This window comes from Papilio xuthus, unplaced genomic scaffold (assembly GCF_000836235.2).
Source record: "Papilio xuthus unplaced genomic scaffold, Pxut_1.1 DF824992.1, whole genome shotgun sequence".
In the NCBI taxonomy this organism is placed as follows: Eukaryota; Metazoa; Arthropoda; class Insecta; order Lepidoptera; family Papilionidae; genus Papilio; species Papilio xuthus.
The window spans coordinates 4,069,389-4,089,994 of record NW_013533657.1 but is presented as its reverse complement, the minus strand read 5'-3'; the positions used below and the strand labels follow the sequence as shown (position 1 = coordinate 4,089,994).

The following is a 20,606-nucleotide window of genomic DNA, read 5'->3' as shown; positions in this document are numbered from 1 at the left end:
ACGAGTTAGTTAAAGAAATAAGAAATATTTAAAAGAAAAAAAATTTTCAATATGAGCAAGCCTTCACAAATATATCTGCTATTTTGTGAGGGCGGCTATTTTAGATTTTTCACTGTAATTTACTAATCAAGCACTTTCGTACAAGAACATCAAGAACAGAAAAAGATTACACTTTGTAACAACGTATAAGATACTCATAGATAGTGTCTTAAGAATTCCACGAGTATCAAGTCTGGCGGGATTAATAAAAAAGTAAGCAATTTAATTTGCTTCAATATTTCATGTTTAACGTAAACATATATTACTTTACCTTCGAAACAAGACTATTAGCTTTAACTCTACTTTTAAAAGCATATGCACGTTAGCAGCAAATTATAAACAGTAGCATCCCCTAGAGTGTTACCCGACGACGTCCTTGTAAAGTGACACTCAAGCTATTATATAGATATGAAGATATGTGTAATGGATATACAAAAGCTTGTAAAACCCTCGAGAAACATTAAGTACACTATTACAACTAAGTTCACTAATTTGTTAAACTAACGACCGCCCGCGATTTCGTCTTCGCGAAATAAAAAAATGTATTTCTAATATCGAAAATAAACATCTCTAGAACAGCTGGATGGATCTCGCTGAAATTTGGCATAAATATAGACTATAGCCTTGAAGAACACACAGGCTGGTTATTAAATTTTTACAACGCGGACGGAGTCACGGGTGACAGCTAGTATGTTATAATATATGTGCCTAATCTTAACTGGATGTGTTGACCTATTGCCGAGTTGAATAAATATATGAATCCAACGTATCTCGCGGGAACATTACACATCCTTTTCAGGCCGTGTTCTACATCTTTTCATCGAGATGCATGCAGACCTTCTGGTCATCCAAACATTCGCATTTATAATATTAATAAGATGTATGCAATCAAATCTACGTATATTTTTTAACTTACTATCTGTTACTAAGCCGTGTATGTTATTATATTTTATTTGCAACATTACCTTTGCCATTTTGTGATAGGTCAGTGCAACGACCGGTGATACTGATATCTCTTGTTTAGTTGTTGAAAATTTATTGCAATAACTGTAATATGTTACTATACCAAGATATACCACTAGCTGTCGCCCGCGACTACGTCCGCTCGGAATTAAAGCAAAACTTAATTAGTAGCCTATGTGTTCTTCCAGACTACTTTTTACATCTATATAACATTTAAGCGAGTTCCATGCTGCCTTTCTGCACATACTTTTTACTAACATCCATCCAAACATTCGCATTTATAATATAAAGTAGGAGTAGTAATTAAAGCGGAAGATCACTAAATTTACACGGAATCGTTAAATCGTAATGTAAACGCAAATAGAATGCATATTTTTAAAGACAGTCTGTTTCAGCAAAGTATCAGAAAAATACGTTTTTTGTGTCTCCTGTCTTGATGCTAGTAAGCTAAAGCCACGCAAAACTGCAATACATTACAGAACATTGTGGCGATATACGCTCATAAGTGTTGCATGTTTGAATTAACAGTAAATCAAAGTCTTGCACCTCGTATATCGTTTCTGCTATTTAACAACGATATCGCACGTATTTACGAGTTTCTAACAAGTTCCCGCAACTTTCAACTGAATTTCTCAATACCGCCATATAGTCAACTTCGATTTATTTGAAAGCTGTACTCATAGGTAATTAAAATTATAACAACTCCGAAATTATTTTCAAACTAACGGTCGCCCGCGACGCCGTCCGCGAGAAATTAATAAAAACATAATGAATAGCCCATGTGTTTATCCGACTATGTTCTATATGTATGCCCAATTTTATAGAGATTCGTTCAGGTATTCTGAAGATACCTTCGAGCAAACATCCATCCATCCATCCAATCATTCGCATTTATAATATTAGTAAGATTTTATTCTTTGTCGATGGAGACTTTGACAAGTGAACACGGAACGTAGAAGACACAGAATAAGGTACACAGAGTAAGGGTTGAAAATAACAATTGCCGAGCAAAAGTAGTCATTTAAATTGTTCAATTGAGGAAGCAATTTTTTTAAAGCGCTGATCAGCAATCTATACAAATGGGTAGGTCATAGAAATGATAGCTTTTTCTTCGTTGCTAATTAATTAATTCTATCTCTATTAATAATTCTAATCTTCATAAACGCTAGCAACCGCAACGGAAATAGGCAAATGTCAGACCAATACAGTCCAAAGAGGAATGACAGTATTTTAGCATGTATTTTGACAGTCTACACCTACTGTAACATAGAAGTTATAAGACAGCGAAAGGTCACAGTACCAACGTACATACAAATATCGTTTTCGGTTCAAATATTCACGAACATAATATTTGGAATAAGACCGTCGCCCAACATCGACGTCGAAAATCGGTCAGCTGTAGTTATTACGCAGTTTACTGGAGCGTAAAGTTGTAAATGAACTTCAAACTTAAACTGAGATGTTCTGAATTTGGTTTTATCTAACTTTAGTTGTTAACAGTCAATATATGCAGCAGAAAATGCATTCAATATATTCATTCAACACGAGAAATTATGATTTTTTTATTACCATTATTTATTACGGAGACGCCGGCAACCACTAGTACTTTTATAAGGCTGTAATTAGAAACTTTTTAAAAACAGAGATGTTTGTATCATCAATTTAAAAATCGAAACATCCCATAATACATCCAGACAGTAAGTCACAGAACAACAGAGACAAGAGTGAAGTGGAAACTATTCCGCGTTAAAATATTGCATGTTTGAAACAAAAGAACCTTAGAACAAACCTTCATACGTAATATAATTAATGTTGAAATTCTTTTTCTTCGTATTAATACTAACAATGTAGCTATAAAAACATAGATACGCTTTGAACTTAAACTATCTGAATGTTTTATTTGTTATGATATATTGGACCTCAGACTCTTTGTAGCATTCAAATTACTCTGTACTATTTATTTATTTTAATTGGATGTTATGTTAATATAATCAATATTGACCGATGTTTTTATACATAAAGTGAAAAGATGATAAGACTTTCGAGATACTTATTTTTAGGTTACCAATGTATATTATTGGAATAGTTTTATTCGAGTAAAATTTAAATTCTAAACAACATACATGGGAAATTTACATCCCCAATGCACTTGCGTTTTTCGGAATAAAACAAAATACTGTGATTCCCGTTTTTTCAAGAGTTCTTCAATGGTATGATATTAGTTTCATACTTTCTAAATCTGTCGTCTTTATTGTTATTCAAAGTCTGATTATGGAAATATTTTATGGCGAATTGAAGTCAAATTTGCCGAAAAAAAAACTTATAAATTTCTTGTAATTATTAGGCACCCAACTTATACAAATATTTCTCTTTAATGTAATTGCAACAATCACTTGTAAAGATTACTTACAAAAACATATAGAAGAAAGTTCTAAAGGTTATCAGCACTGCAACTTTGTTGCTGCAGCCAAGTCGATGTCCTTTGAGAAGAAGTTATCAATTAAAAACAATTCATATTGAAGGTCAATCACAGGATGATTGATTCTAGTATAAAAGGTGATCTGAAAAGTGTATGGAGCACAGTTGCACCGGCTCAACTGCAGCATGAAGTCGATAGCATTGCTAGTGCTGGGGCTTGCCGCCCTGGCAGCGGCTCGACCTGAGGTGGATGATCATCGCTTTGGTAAGATTTCTTTAATTAATATCTTAATTATTTTCTCACAAAGTTTACGTTGGCAATGCTCAGGCTAAGTAGTCACAATAACAGTCCAACGGCTAAACATTTTATCCCCATATGGTAAATGTGGTATGAGGCTGGAATTTAAAAGAGGAATGCCACTCTACGGTGACCTTTAAAAGTCAATTACAAATGTATGAGAGCTCTTATTGTATAATTTGTTTAGATTCCCTTGCAACAGAAGTCCTGTCACAAAACATTAATTGTAAATATTTTAAAATATGTTTTAGTTGATATGGACATCAAACAAAGGCAGATGTTCATTTTGAAATTACTGAACCACATCACCGAGCCGGTCATGTACAAGGACATTGAAGAAATTGGCATGAACTTCAAAATTGAGGAGAACGTCGAATTATACACCGTAAGTATCAGTTAATGTAACTATGCCATTTGTATCACTAAATTATAAGTTATAATAACAAATGAAACAATAATTTCAGAGAACCGACGTCGTCAAAACTTTTGTCAATTTTGTGAAAATGGGATTATTGCCCCGTGGTGAAATATTCACCATTCACGTCGACCGCCAACTTAAGGAAGTCGTGTCTATGTTCCACTTACTCTACTACGCCAAGGACTTCACCACTTTCATCAAGACAGCTTGCTGGATGCGCCTTTACTTGAACGAGGGTATGTTCGTATACGCTCTCACAGTGGCCGTCAGACATCGCGAAGACTGTAAGGGAATTATTCTGCCGCCTCCTTATGAGATCTACCCCTACTACTTTGTCCGTGCTGATGTCATTCAAAAGGCTTATTTATTGAAGATGAAGAAAGGATTACTCGACACAAAGCTCTGCGACTTCTATGGCATCAAGAAGACTGACAAAGACATTTACATAATTGATGAAAATATTTTCGATAAACGTGTTTACCTGAACGACAACGACGTTTTGAGATATTTCACAGAGGATATTGATCTTAACACTTACTACTACTACTTCCACGTAGACTATCCCTTCTGGATGAGAGATGAGCTCTTTGACAAACTGAAAGTAAGGAGGTGGGAATTGAACTTCTATGTTTGTCAGCAAATTCTTGCCAGGTACTACTTGGAGCGTCTGTCCAATGGATTGGGAGAAATAACAACCTTGTCATGGAACAAGCCTGTCAGGAAAGGATATTGGCCATGGATGCTGCTCCACAATGGCGTTCAGTTCCCACTGAGACCGAACAACTACGTTTTGGTAGGTGACAACGACATTAACGTAGTTCGCCTTGTCGAGAATTACGAAATGATTATCAAGGACGCTATTCTCAAGGGTTATATTGACGTAAGTATTTCATAAGTTCGTTATTTTTACGCGGTTACTTTAGTAAAAAATTATTTAATGATCATTCAATCTTAATGTTTAAATTTACAGATCAATGGAGTTCGTTTAGATTTGTTCAAAGTAGATGATATTGAAACGCTTGGCAAACTTGTTTTCGGCAAAATTGACAAGACGCACGTCGACAAATTCCACATCGACGCCTACCGCTACCTGCTTATCATCATGAAGTCTGTAATGGGACTTAACACGTTCAATTCCGACAAGTAAGTTTTGTTTCTTTAATAAAATGATACAGAAACTAATGTCGATAACGCCCACAACACATATCTCTTAGTCTCCCTCTAATATTAATAAAAATTTGTGGTATAGTAACAATAAATATCTTTTCTCAGGTACTTCGTTACACCGACTGTCCTTGACATCTACCAGACTGCTCTTCGTGACCCTATCTTCTATCAACTGCAGAAACGTCTTTGTGATTTGATGATCCTCTTCAAGAAACGTCTCCCATGCTACACAAGAGATGAGCTGTACTTCCCTGGTGTGAAGGTTGACAATGTTGTAGTTGACAAGCTGGTTACTTACTTCGACGACTATTTAATGGACATGACTAACGCCGTAACATACACTGACGACGAATGGAAGAAAACTACATCGGATATGGTATTCTTTGTCCGCAAACGTCGCCTTAATCATCAACCTTTCAAAGTTACTCTGGACATCATGTCTGATAAATCTGTTGACTGTGTGGTGCGTATGTTCCTGGGACCCAAAGAAGATCACTGGGGCCGTTTGATCGATCTCAACCAAAACCGCATCAACTTTGTTGAGTTGGACTCCTTCCTATACAAACTGACTACCGGCAAAAACACCATTATCAGGAACTCAATCGATATGCACAACTTGGTGCGCGATCGTTACATGACTCGTGATCTCTGGAAGAAGATTGACACAATGACCGACATGAGGGATCTGCTAATGAAGGACTTGAGAAACTACCACACTGGATTCCCGACAAGGCTTCTGTTGCCTAAAGGTCGCGTCGGCGGTATGAACTTCTTGCTGTACGTCATTGTAACTCCCTTGAAATTAGTCGACAACGTTGACCTGACTATCTTGGACACCAACCGCAAAGACCTGTTAGTGGACTTCAGATCAACTGTTCTTCTGGACAAGATGCCATTAGGTTTTCCGTTTGATCGTACTATTGACTACACTAAGTTCTTTACACCGAACATGAAGTTCGTCGATGTTGTGATCTTCCACAAGAAGCAGGTCTGTGACATGAAGACCAGATGGGACCGCTGGGTACTGAAGAACTACAACATGGTCGACCACACCATTGTTGGTAACGACAACTACATGGTAGATGTTGATATCAACACTAAAGTCGACAGAGATGTTAATCTTTTCGACTTGTAATCAATGACTAAAGCGATTGTAATTTAAAAATGACGGTTATTTAAAGCATTATAAAATAATAAAAAAAATTATAAAAATAAACTTATTTTTATTAAAAGCCCTAACCTAAAACTATATCTACAATGTCCATTAAAGTATACATAGTAATATTATATTTTAAAATATTTTTTTAGACACTGTTTCTATCTTACGTAAAAAAAGCACAACATTTTATTTAAACAATCCGTAATGAATTTAGTAAGTACTTAAAGTTTAGTTCATTTTTGATCTAAAAGATCTGAAATAGAAAAGTATTGTGCAAATTTAATCCCTCTTCTTATTTCTACTACTTTCTTACTAGGAAAGGATGGGAAAAAGAAGTGGACTTAGTGGTGAAGATGATAAACAGGAAAAGGAAATATCCTCACAATTTTTCCTTTCTCCCTGCCTATTAAAGGCCGGAAACACATCTGCAATTTTTAAACTAAAGGGGCGAGAAAATAATCGCCATATACAAGTGTTATGTTTGGTTTTCACGCATTTTAAAGGTTATTTCATTTACGGTAGCAGCTGTAGAGCACATTTTTTAAAATTACATGATGACAACCGCAAACAGGGGTCATGTATTCTATATTCTATACAACAGATTTAAGCAAACATTCAAAATCGCCATCACTAGGAGCTACTACAAACTAAGAACTTCTAATAAATTAATTAGAAACTGCTTAACTCACGTCTGACCGTCCGGTGATGACACCGACTAGTTTCGGAGCCTCGAGGGTCCATCTTCAGGGCGAGTATTTGTTTTGATTTCTTCGCACGTCATATCGCGTCTCGGACTGCGGCCCAAGGCGCGGAGCGCGCGGCACGAAGGCACGGAGGGCACAGGGAGCGTGGTGGCTGTTGTGTGCACCTGCAACTGGGATGTCGACGAGTTGAAAATTCATGAATCACTATTAACATTAAACAATTCAATTACGTACTTCTAAATCAGTGTATTATTTACGTTTCTATTTTTTTCTATTTAAATTTAAGCAGCTGCCATTTAAATTTCGACTCCTAACTAATTGAGTGCATCGTTGAGAACGTTATAATTATCAAATGTGTGACTGTATTACGTAGCTCAAGATGTAAGTTGAGCTGGAGTTAGCAGCAATGATCAACACTAGATTATAAAACTACCTACAACGGTATAATTCTAAGCAGATATTGTTAGTGCTTACATTGAAAAAAATTAAAAACAATGTTGCTATGACAAAATAATTAATATAATAAAATTACAAAAATAAATCCCTTTACTAATCTGTATAGTTTTCGGTTTTTTATTTTTCTCTAATTACATTGAATAAATTAAATGTTTTGGTGTTACTGATTTCCTTTGTACATTACATATTTATCTACGTTTTAAGACTAATGGGTACTCATGACTCGGTACTCGAAGTATGACTTTTTTTTAATACCTACAGACACCCAATTTTATCACTTTTATAAGCAACATAAAATTATTTTGAGAGAAATGATTTCGAGTAGAATATTTCTATTCAAAATAAAAAAAAACACTTTTCACTTATCGCCGTTTTGAACACCTATCGAACATAACAAGAAATATAAATAAAAAGTGTAATAAATCAATATATCAAATCTGTTCTTTAAATTGGAGATTTTGACTTGTCCAATTAAAAAAAAATTTAAACTTTCTTTCCTTTTACATTAAAAATGAAAAATCGTATTGTCATCAACAACACAATTCAAGAAATATGCACTGATTCTGCAACATCACACCTATATTATAAAACTAGTAAATAGTGAGGAGGCAAAGGCGATACCATTATAATACCGGAATATTCGCTACAATAGCGAAATGACCGCTGCCTATAATTAATTAATATTAATGACAACTAAAAACTTCATGGACAGAGGAGGGGAAATTACTGAAAGGAGATTCCTATACCACCTCTTCTGAGCCATTTAGTTGCAATCCTTTCGGTTTTAGAAAACTAGCGATCGCCCGCAAATCCGTCAAATTAAAAATCTCACACGACGAAAAATATGCTTAATAGTATCCTATGTGTTCTTCTACACTATGTTCTACATCTGTACCAAATTTCATAAAGATCCGTTGACCCGTTACTGAGATATCTTCAAACAAAGATCCATCCATATATCTAAACATTCACATTTATTATGTTACTGAGATTGTGGAAATAAGAGGACTAGAATTTGGCCTCAAGCACACACACTCATTAAATGGAACTCAAAATTACTTCCACTTCACGCCTGATTTCTGGTTGGTTATAGTATTGCGCAGCTGTAGCGGGCATTTCGAGCAATTAGTAATGCTGCTACTGACTCTACAACTCTAAAATTTAAAATGTATAACAAAATCACTTCGCAGAATGGACATCCTTGTAAATTCTAATAATTCAAAAAGTTACTGGGGAACATGTGTAGCCTATATCCTTGAGAAGGCTCTTCTTTTAAACATGCATCCACTACAGCGTTGTGATCTGGCAATGAAGTCTGGGTACGTTAACATGAGTTTTGACAAAAGCGGGAGTAACTCATGTGACTGATCCACATTTGTTTATTATAAGTATTAATTTAACCAAACGTTCAAAGAAATGATGTCAATATATATTTTTCAAAAAATTATCGTCTTATTACTGCTTAGTAACTTGACATTGTTTCACAATTGCGTCATCTTTTCACGATATTTGTTTGGACTATTTAATCGCCCTTAAATATATTATTTTTAAATAGATTACAACTAAAATGCTTGATAAAGGTGGTTCATTTGTTTATAGATACAAAATACATTGTATTATAAGAAGTTCGATACTTTATCAATAGAGAAACATTGTTGCATTACGAAGAACGTTCTTTGTTAATATTTATCAAAAAAGAAAACAATCATAGGTAAGGTCACTTGTAATTAGGTGAAATTGGGATATAAATACGAGATCCACCGTGGAAGAAGCACAGTCAAGAAAGCACTGGCACGACTGCAAGATGAAGTCGATTGCTTTGCTAGTGTTGGGCCTGGCCGCCATGGCCTCGGCTCACATGGATTTGGACGTGAACCTATCAGGTAAAATTGATCATAATTTATGTCAATCCGATTTAATTTGAGAAGAATCATTCGCTTATATAATTTCGTTGCGCTATTGAATTCCAAGCTTAATAAATAATTAGTCATCGAATATTTTATGTCCAGTAGCAAATATATAATGATGAAAACCTTTAAAAGCAGATAAATGTATATTAAAATTATGTATTCTTCTTTTCAGTCACGATGGATATTAAGCAGAAGCAAATGTTTATTTTGAAATTACTGAACCATGTCATTGAGCCGGTGATGTACACAGACATCAAAGAAATTGGAATGAATTTTAAGATCGAAGAAAATGTTAACTTATACACCGTAAGTTTGTAATAACACATTGCAATTTTTTTTCTATGGACTATTATTGTAAATTGCTAAAGCCCTACTATTGTTTTCTAGAGAACTGATGTCGTTAAAAATTTTGTCAACTTGGTAAAAATGGGAATGCTGCCCCGTGGTGAAATATTCACTATTCACGTCGACGGCCAACTTAAGCAAGTCGTGTCCATGTTCCACTTGCTCTACTACGCCAAAGATTTCAACACGTTCATAAAAACAGCTTGCTGGATGCGCCTCTACATGAACGAGGGTATGTTCGTGTACGCTCTCACAGTGGCTGTCAGACATCGCGAAGACTGCAAGGGAATTATTCTACCGCCTCCTTATGAGATCTACCCCTACTACTTTGTACGTGCCGATGTTATTCAAAAGGCTTATTTATTGAAGATGAAGAGAGGACTCCTAGACACAAAACTCTGTGACTTCTACGGTATCAAGATGACTGATAAGGGCGTCTATGTTATTGATGAGAACATTTTCGATAAACGCGTTTACCTTAGCGACGAAGACACGCTCAGATATTTCACTGAGGATATTGATCTAAACACTTACTACTATTACTTCCATGTGGACTATCCCTTCTGGATGAAGGACAACGTTATTGATAAACTAAAAATGCGTAGATGGGAACTGAATTTCTATGTTTGCCAACAAATCCTAGCAAGGTACTACTTGGAACGCTTGTCAAACGGACTTGGTGAGATTACTACATTGACATGGAACAAGCCCATTAGGAAGGGTTACTGGCCATGGATGCTGCTTCACAATGGTGTCCAATTACCACTAAGACCAAACAACTACGTTCTTGTTGGTGACAAGGATATCAACGTTGTGCGTCTAGTCGAAAACTACGAAATGATTATTAAAGATGCCATCATTAAGGGCTACATAGATGTAAGTATTTCATAATTTGTAAAATATAATTTGATTTAATTTCCAGACAATGACTATCTTTTTTGTAATGAATAGATCAATGGTATCCGATTGGACTTGGTGAAATATGAAGATGTTGAGACTCTAGGAAAGCTTGTTTTCGGAAAAATCGACAAGGTTGAAGTTGATAAATTCCACATTGATGCTTACCGCTATCTGCTTATCATCATGAAATCCGTAATGGGACTTAATACATTTAATTCTGACAAGTAAGTTTCAGCCTAAAACAAGTTTTTAAATTGGTTTATTATATAACAAGGTAACAAATTTTTGTTTATAACAAATTTTCACATGGTACGTCTCTTTTCAGATACTTTGTCACACCAACTGTTCTCGACATGTACCAAACTGCTCTCCGTGACCCGATCTTCTATCAACTACAGAAACGTTTGTGTGACTTGCTGATACTATTCAAGAAACGTCTGCCTTGCTACACAAAGGAGGAACTATTCTTCCCTGGAGTAAAGATTGATAACATCGTCGTTGATAAATTGGTAACATACTTTGACGACTACCTAATGGATATGACAAATGCCGTTACACTAACTGGAGATGAACTTAAAAAGACTACCTCTGATATGGTATTCTTGGTACGCAAACGTCGTCTTAACCACCAACCGTTTACAATCACACTTGACATTCAGTCCGATAAAACTGTAGACTGTGTGGTGAGGTTATTCTTGGGACCAAAAGAAGATCATTGGGGCCGCCTGATTGATCTCGACCGCAACCGCATAAACTTTGTGGAATTGGACTCCTTCCTTTACAAATTGAACACCGGTAAGAATACCATTGTAAGAAATTCGATGGACATGCACAACTTGGTGCGCGATCGTATCATGACGCGTGACTTCTGGAAGAAGATTGACACAATGACCGACATGAGGGATCTGCTGATGAAGGACTTGAGGAACTACCACACTGGATTCCCGACAAGGCTTCTGTTGCCTAAGGGTCGCATCGGTGGTATGAACTTCTTGCTGTACGCCATCGTAACACCGTTGAAGTTGGTTGATAACGTTGACATAAGCATACTTGACACCAACCGCAAGGACCTGGTTGTAGATTTCAGATCCACTGTTCTTCTTGACAAGATGCCATTAGGTTTTCCGTTTGATCGTACTATTGACGTTGCTAAGTTCTTTACACCTAACATGAAATTCGTCAATGTTGTGATCTACCACAAGAAGCAAGGCTGTGATATGAAGACCAGATGGGACCGCTGGGTGCTGAAGAACTACAACATGTTTGACCGAACTATGGTAGGAATGGACGATTACATGACTGACGTTGACATCAACAAAAAGGTAGACAAAGATGTTAACCTTTTTGACTTGTAAATACAAAAACCACATTTTTCCGTTATAGAACATTTGAGACTTGCATAAAAATAAAGCAAAGCATTGTAAAAAAAGAAATAAATAAATCCATGTGTTATTTATAATTATGCAATTTTGTTTTTTTTTGCCGCCAAATTCGTTTATTTTATGCTATTAGATACATTGAGTAATAGAAAACGAACAACTTGCAGATAATTTAGTCTCATAACTAGTTGAATCGCCATATTAGACTCATAGTATTCATACATAAATAAATTTCGCTATAAAGTAAATAATAATAATATAAAATTGATCCCAAATATATTGTGTACTACTTCGACATTAGTCATAGCAAAATTGGTACATACGATATCTAGCCTAATATAAAAAGCTTTCAACGTTTTCCTCTCAATCCAATTTACACACTCGACACGTTTCACTTGTCAACAGACCCGTGCCGATAAATTGAGGAGACTGCAGCTTTGCGTAAATATTTGTAGAAATCTCTTAAAAATAAACACTATTCCACAAAATTGATCATACAGACATATATTTTATTGCTTGATTATTTTGCAATTTCAAAAAGAATCTAAGTAAGCAACCTACTAAAAATGTTCAACAAATAGAAAACAACATTTAACGTGGTCGAAACTTAGAAAATAAAGATATTAACAAGTTAATTCCGTAATTTGTTTTTTCGTTTAATTTCTGTTGGTCATTATAATTTAAAAACTTACTTTATAGGCCAATCCAGAGGAAAATAATACATTGTAATTGGCAGGTTATGTGAGAACATTCTGTTCTTCTTTCGGTGAAAAAAAAAATGAAATCATGTCAAAGACATATACATAGAATATAGTACATAATAACTAACTTAATAAATGTAATAAATAGTATTACAAAACGAAATTCCAAATCCTTGAATGACAGTCGCCATCTGTTGGTGACTGTGAATTTTATTTTATGATACATACAGTGATAACTTTTGTCACTAGATGGCATAATTTATTATGCAACTTTCAATGGTAATCTTTAATTTAAAAACTCACATGATATGCATATAACATGCTATGTCCAAAAATGAGCAAATAAAGGATGATGATGATGTCAATAACGATATCTCTTTAATATTTTTGTTCAGTTTACTGATATTATCCTATAAGATAAATACAAACATAGCTAAATCACAAGCAATAAATCGAATCATGTGCTATTACATCTGTGTTTATGAGTTTATGCAACAGATGGCATATATCTTAAAATTGTTGATACGTCGTCTTAAAGAAATTAAGTACGAAAGTATTTTTCTAACGATCTTGATTACAACGTAGCAATAATACAATCAAATATAGACTAGACCTTTGATTATAATGTGTGATAGTATTTAGAGACACAGGCCTTCCATTCATTTAGTCCAAGTGTCTTGGCACGTAGACATAGAAGAATTCCATTAGCACTCGCTCAAAACAAATGATGGCAACATGACAAGGTGTTATCTGGGATATTTGGCGACGGAGTAACATCACCTTTATACTCATACATTATATTTAGAACAATTAAAATTATTGCCACTTTCATTTTTGCAGCTTTATAGCTAATGGCTACTTTCTTTTTTTTTTGTTAGACAATTAGAATTATTTTAAAATGCAAAAATTAGACATAAGTCTTGAGCCAACACAAAGGAATGAATAAGATAAAAGACTAAAGACAAATATTTCCACAGATCTTTGATAGTAGATTATTTTTTAGACGTACTATATACCAATTAACGAAGTGTATAAAAATGAAAGATAACGAAGAGACTATGGTTGACCAATCAAAACTTGTTTTGTCAAATTCCTCTATAGAAGAAACTTATCAATATTATTAAATAGACGTGTGTTTGGTAAATGGATAGTAAAATATTATATTTGGCCGTTCACAAGTATTTGCTTACGGATCTGGATAGTGTTGTTTACATTACGAGTCCTTGATATAGCTTCCGATATTTTCTCTGCTCTATAACGTGTTATATCGAACAAAAGAATGTGTCAACTAATACTACTATAGTATAACATGATTGTTCAATCAAATAATATTAAGTTGGGAAACGTGAAAGCGCCAACCTAAATTCGTCATAATAGCGAAGCGACTGTTGCCCATAGAAATCCGCAATTGCAGATGAGTTGCCTACCTATAAATCTACATCATCGTCCCATCATTCTCGTATAAGAAACGGATTGGAAAGCAAAGTGGACATAATGTGTCACAACAATATTACCCACTGTGAATACTATACGTAAAAAGAAATGATACTTAGGGAATTTTCTATCAACATTACAACATCTGAGAGATATACTAAAGAAATACCGCTCGTATTAGTAGTATCTGAAACCAGTATGAATGCGTATTGCAAATATTATCTCTGGCCGGAATTCAATTTTGGAATACGCAAGACGTATTCGTTGACCTAGAATAGGTTAGAACTGACTTACCGAAGAAATCTTCTGCCATGTCTGGGCTAGTACATATGAAGTCTTTGTTTTATCAAAGACCATCTGTAACCCGCGACTCCGTCCGCACGGTATTAAAAAAAATGTAATTAGTAACAACATTAGACCACTGTTTAGATTACTATTAGAACAACTAATTAACTTAATTAGTTGGTTTTCTAGAGTATGTTCTACATCTATGCCAAATTTCAGCGAGCTCCATTGAGCCGTTCCGGAGATACCTTCAAACAAACATCCATCCACTCATTTAAACATACGCATTTATAATATTATTATGACAGTAAAAGGGATGATTATATATGTAACGGAATTCAAATGAATACTCCGCGAAGTCGATGATGACCGAAAAAGTGTGAATTCAATTATTTTATCTATTAACTTGGATTTAAATTGGTTGTAAATAAATTAATAGGGAAATGGAAGTAATCGAAGCTAATGTTGGCAGCATTATCGAGAGACATTAATGCAGCGTAGTAAAATTAAATGTATATGGATCAATGCCAGTCGAAGCATAAAACATAATTAAAGACGAAAATAAACTCAACTGTCTAATGGCTTCATTAGTTCAATGAATAAGATAGATGTACTAAGATTTGATTGATTCGTCATACAAAACCTAAAACAGGATATATTTCAATTGCATGCAGATCTGAATTGGTGAAGGATAACATCGTGATGCAACCTGCACATATCTGAGAAGAAATTCAAAGATATGTGTGAAGTCAACCAACCCGCACTTGGCCAGCGTGGTTGACTATGGCCTAATCACCCTTAACTTAGGGTAGGCTCCGAGCCCCTCGGTGGGGATGTATGATGATGATGCAGATCTGTAAAATTGACGTTGAAAATTGAAGACATTTTTGGTGAAACATAAATATATTATGGAACCCTTAATTAGCTTAAGCGTTTTCTAGAAACTGATAAAGTTCCAGACTAAATTATGATTCTGTAATAACCTGCGTAAATATGACGAAATAGCGAGATAACTTCATTAAAAAACAACGTGATTGTTCACAGCAAGTTTGTGATAGGTCAGTGCGTTGACATTACACTTGGATAGCGTTGGAGATTGTTTATAAATCTTGTTATGACATGACCTGTAATAATTTTGCAACTGATAAAGATAGGATGACGAACTTATGAATTTTTATCTATTTTATAAACTCACGCGCTTGTTAACTAAGGGTGTTGAACAGAATTTATACGTTGGCAGCATTAATCATGACCTTTATGACCTTTACTTTTATGAAATTTGTATAAGAACGGTTGAACGGTTTATGCTCCCGTCTATGTCAAAATTATATGATTAAGCATGACCACAGTCATCTTACTAATATTAATTAAATGCTAATGTTTACATGGATGGATGAATGATTGGATGGACGGATGTTTGTTGGAAAGTATATCCAGAACGGCTGAATGGATCTCGATGAAATTTGGCATACATATAGAACAAGGTCCTGAAAAACACGTAGAATACTAATTATGTTTTTTGACGGACGAAGTTGTGGGCGATAGCTAGTAATTTTATAAAAACGTTAACAATAAAATAGATTTATAGATAAATATCATTACTTTTAAACGATGTGTTCAAACAGTTGAACAGTACAGAGAAACAAATGGCGTTACTAAAAAAATCATGACAATTTTGTCAGGATTTGAAATCCTTAGATACTATGCTTAAGGAGCCTTTATATTTACCGTTCCTGACGTTTTTATTCAATATGATTGACCTCTTATCCCATTGACTTTATAATGTTGCGTATTAGTCATAACAAACAAAATTGTCGTAAAAATATAGTGCATTAAACTATTTATCTATTTATTTTCAAGAATAACTAATTCATTGCCCCTTAAAGAAAGTATTTATACAGCAAAGAACGAAATAACGAATCAGTCGTAGTCATGTTTCAATTAACATTATTAGTGCTAGCTGCTGTCTCTCTTGGGACTTCAGGATACCTTATTAAGGTTCCTACAACACCATGGCAACCGAGAACAGGTAAAATATTAATTTTGTAAGTACTAAGAATTTACGTAAAACCCTTAAATGGTTGCTATAAAATTGAAGCTCGACGGTTTGATGGTTTCTATCAATTAAAATTTATTTTATGTAGTCTTCATTTCTTTTTGGTCTACTGAGAAGAGGATATAGTTCTGGCAATTTTTTTTAATTTTGTGCACGATATTCTTTACTATGTGCCCTTTGTCTTTACAAAATCAAACTCTTTTGGCGATCTTTTCCTTGGTAATATAATATTTTTCCCTATTTCAGTTCCAGTTCAGAAACAAGAATGGGTGTATTTTCAAAGACGTTTAATGCCTTTGTTCGAAAATGTGTGCGAAGACAGTAATGATTTACTGATTACAAGTTTAAGTAATGATTTTGCAAATGATTACGGAAACGGAAATTATCTGGTAATACTAAATTAATTAAATATACTATTATTGTAAATTAAAAAAAAATGAGGATCATTTAATATTTTTTCCAGAACCCAGATGTAATAACCACTCTCCAAAATTATAAGAGTTCAAAGGGATTTTTACCTAAGGGCGAAATATTTACAGAATACAACCAAGATCATGTAGCCGAATTGAAAATTATATTCGAAGTTCTTTATTTTGCTAAAGATTTTGAAACATTTTACAAAGCAGCTGCTTGGGCGAGGCAAAACATTAATTGTGGCATTTACGTCGACGCAATTTATCTCGCAGTCTTGAATAGAAAAGACACCGAAAAAGTTTCGATCCCACCTCCTTACGAATTGCTTCCAAATTATTTTGTTAATAAAGAAGCTATTATCAAAGGTTCATTATTATTATCAGATGAAGAATGGTATATTACTGAAAACGTTCGTGAACAAGGCAACTCGTATATTGTTGATGCTGAATACTCTAACGGTCCTTACGAAACTACTCAAGAGTCTTTAACGTACTTTAATGAGGACGTTGGATTAAATACTTATTACTATTTAAACAAATTAAATTCATTTCCATGGCTTAATGTTTCATTAGGCATTCGACCTAAATTAGGTGAAAATTTGTATCATACGTTAAAACAGCTTGCAACCAGATACAACTTAGAAAGGTATTCAAATGATCTCCCAGAACTAGAAAATTTTGACTGGAATATAAAAACAATGATACCATACTATTCGACGCTGATTTACTCCAACGGAAAAGACTTTGCCCAAAGTAATTTAGCTGATTTACTTGATAGCGAAGACTTTACATTACTTCGAAACATTGAGGAGAATATTGTTACAGTTGCCTCCCATATGGTAAGTTATTTTAGTTACATAATTATTATTATATAAAATTACAAATATATTTCTTATGAATAAATAAAATTTAACAACTTTCAGAGGGACAAAGGGTTCGCCAAAGAAGACATTATAAATCACTTAATGGACATCTTAGTAATAAGTAGTAAGAGCTATCAAAATTTGGCATACAAGCTTCTTGGTACCGACTTTACTTCCGAACAAAGGTGAGCATAATAATATTTAATGTTATTTTACCTATTCATTGTCGTAAATAAGCGACAAATGCTTCATTTACACTCAACTTTTCTTTGTTAATAATCATAATTATTTTTTCAGATTACCTTCGGTGTTAGCACACTATTTAACTACTGTAAGAGATCCTATGTTCTGGAAGATTAACAAAAAAATAGTGGATTTAGTTGATTGCGCTCTAAGTGTATTACCAGGTTATAGCAGGAACGACTTAATCTTTCCTGGAGTAGAAATCGTAAATGTAGATATAAAAAAAATGATGACCTCTTTCGAATACTTTGAATTTGATGCAACCGATGCTCTCAAAACTTCGGCAAGTAATAGCAAGTTTTTAGTTAAGATCGGGCAGTATAGATTGAATCACAAACCATTTTCAATAAAACTTAACATTTCATCTTTAGTAACACAAAAGGGATTTGCTAAGTTATTTATAAGCCCTAAAGTTTTGCCTGGACAAATGGGTCAAATGAAAAATCTATTCTTTATGCTTGATTGTTTTGAAATTAACCTTAAAAGAGGTAAAAATATGATAACCAGGACATCGGATGAGATGAAATTATCACCTGACTTGACATCTTTAAAAATTATAAAGAAACAGTTAGAAGATGCAGAATTTGGATTAAATGCTCTCCCACTTAAAACAGTAGAATCTCAGACAGGATTTCCTTCGCGATTGGTACTTCCTAAAGGCTCTGAAAATGGTTTACCATTCCAAATATTCGTCTTTATAGCTCCATATATAAAACCAGCAGTAAATGGACGTTTTGCAAACGTAGAATACAATTTCGATGCTATGTTGAACCCAGGTTACCCACTGGATCTTAATATTAATATGCATCAACTACTCGATCTTCCAAATGCTCTTATAAAAGATGTTATTATAACACATAAAGTTGAAAATAAACCTGTTAAAGAAGTTGTTGATGTACCAGAATCGTCCAACACTTGGTCGAGTAATGAAATTGAACCAATGGGACTTTTAAAATCACCAGCTCGTCCAAGTTTTAATGCGAATAAACAACCTTTTGATTACAAATCGAAAAAGGGCCAATATGGTAAAAAAGAGGATTATTTGGCAAAAAGAACAAACTACAAGGTAGACACACAAGATACTTCTGAAATACCAACATCTTATTATGCCGAATCAATTAAAAATCAATTCATAGATGAAAGCGAAGAAGACATCAGTAAAACTTTATATAACATTAATTCTATGGAATCTGATTTTTCAGAAAAACCAAAAAATGAAGAAGAATTTGACGAAATTCTAAAAAAGAGCAGTGAAATACAAAAACCACTAAGGATTTTGAAATTATCAGCTCGTCCTGATTTTACTATGAAGAGGGAACCTTTTGATTACAAATCAAAACGAGGTCAATATGGAAAAAAAGATGATTATTCAACAAAAAGAGGAAATTATACCAAAAAGTGGCAAGACAATTTTAAAGAGACATCAACTGAGAATGTCATTGACATTTCAACTAATAAAGGAGTACGTGATCTTGAAATAAAGGTTAAAGAAGACTTGAACACCAATGAGAAGGATTTCGAGAAAATTATCTATACTTCAAATGACGATAAAAATGTTTTTAAGAACGTAATAAAAGAGACTGAAAAAACTGACAGTTTACAAAATCCAACAAAAGATTTGAAAGAAGAGTACAACGTGGATGATATTATGACCGAGCCTACTGTAGTTATAATTTCGAAGAAACGTAATCCAACTGTGTACGATTTTCTTTTTACTAATCCATTCGACAACTTTGATAGTACAGAGGAGAAAGTATATTATTGAGTAATTTTATTTAATTATTATTTCTAATATTTGTTATTGTTTTGTTTTAATTATAAATAACGGGTTAATGTAGAATGTAAATAAAATGCATTATAAATTAAGAAATTGATTTATTATGGACACCAATTTTAATTAATTATTTCCTCATTTCAAACGTTTTGATATAAATAATTACTTCGCGCAATTCAGGTTATTAAAAGCCGCTTGAAGCTTATTTTTAAACCGCAATTGTTTATGTTTTTAGCTTAATACTTCATCGCTCATCGTTTCCATGAAAACAGTTTAGATTAAAAATATTATGAATGGCACAAAAGCGTCACAAAACTATTTATAATTCAACTAACTAAATTAAGGTTATCGCCGATATGAAACTGAAATCAACATCCCGAAACTATAAATTGGATAACAATAGTAAAGAAAATTGCAACAATCTAAGTATGTCATCCAAATATCTGTCATTATATTTGGCGTAGGTCCAAAAAGTTTACAACGATGTTACGCTTTCCCTATTTTCATCACGGAAAATTTAAAAACCATCGCTCACCACTGTGACAACAGCTAGAATGCAAACAGAAATATTTTTACAGTCGATTACAAGGTTTCAGAAGCTTTCGAGTATAGATACATTATTTCCATGTTTTACTACGTATCTGCTTCCATTCAATTTTAAAGTGCATACTTTCCATATTA

At 34.0% G+C, this 20,606-nt stretch overlaps 2 protein-coding genes across 2 annotated transcripts; both read left to right on the top strand.

The window, feature by feature from the left end:
• The first annotated feature begins 3,572 nt into the window (after positions 1 to 3,572).
• On the top strand, positions 3,573 to 12,132 carry LOC106126529 (uncharacterized). Its single transcript, XM_013324241.1, has 10 exons — positions 3,573 to 3,685; positions 3,970 to 4,103; positions 4,183 to 5,016; positions 5,107 to 5,279; positions 5,409 to 6,434; positions 9,360 to 9,505; positions 9,705 to 9,838; positions 9,920 to 10,753; positions 10,829 to 11,001; positions 11,103 to 12,132. The coding sequence occupies exons 1-10, from the start codon at positions 3,607 to 3,609 to the stop codon at positions 12,130 to 12,132; spliced, it is 4,563 nt and encodes a 1,520-aa protein (XP_013179695.1). The 5' UTR covers positions 3,573 to 3,606.
• Positions 12,133 to 16,478: 4,346 nt separating this feature from the next.
• LOC106126868 (arylphorin subunit alpha) lies at positions 16,479 to 19,983 on the top strand. The gene is made up of 5 exons (XM_013324771.1): positions 16,479 to 16,605; positions 16,879 to 17,021; positions 17,096 to 17,884; positions 17,969 to 18,093; positions 18,206 to 19,983. The coding sequence occupies exons 1-5, from the start codon at positions 16,509 to 16,511 to the stop codon at positions 19,914 to 19,916; spliced, it is 2,865 nt and encodes a 954-aa protein (XP_013180225.1). The 5' UTR covers positions 16,479 to 16,508; the 3' UTR covers positions 19,917 to 19,983.
• The last annotated feature ends 623 nt before the right edge of the window (positions 19,984 to 20,606 follow it).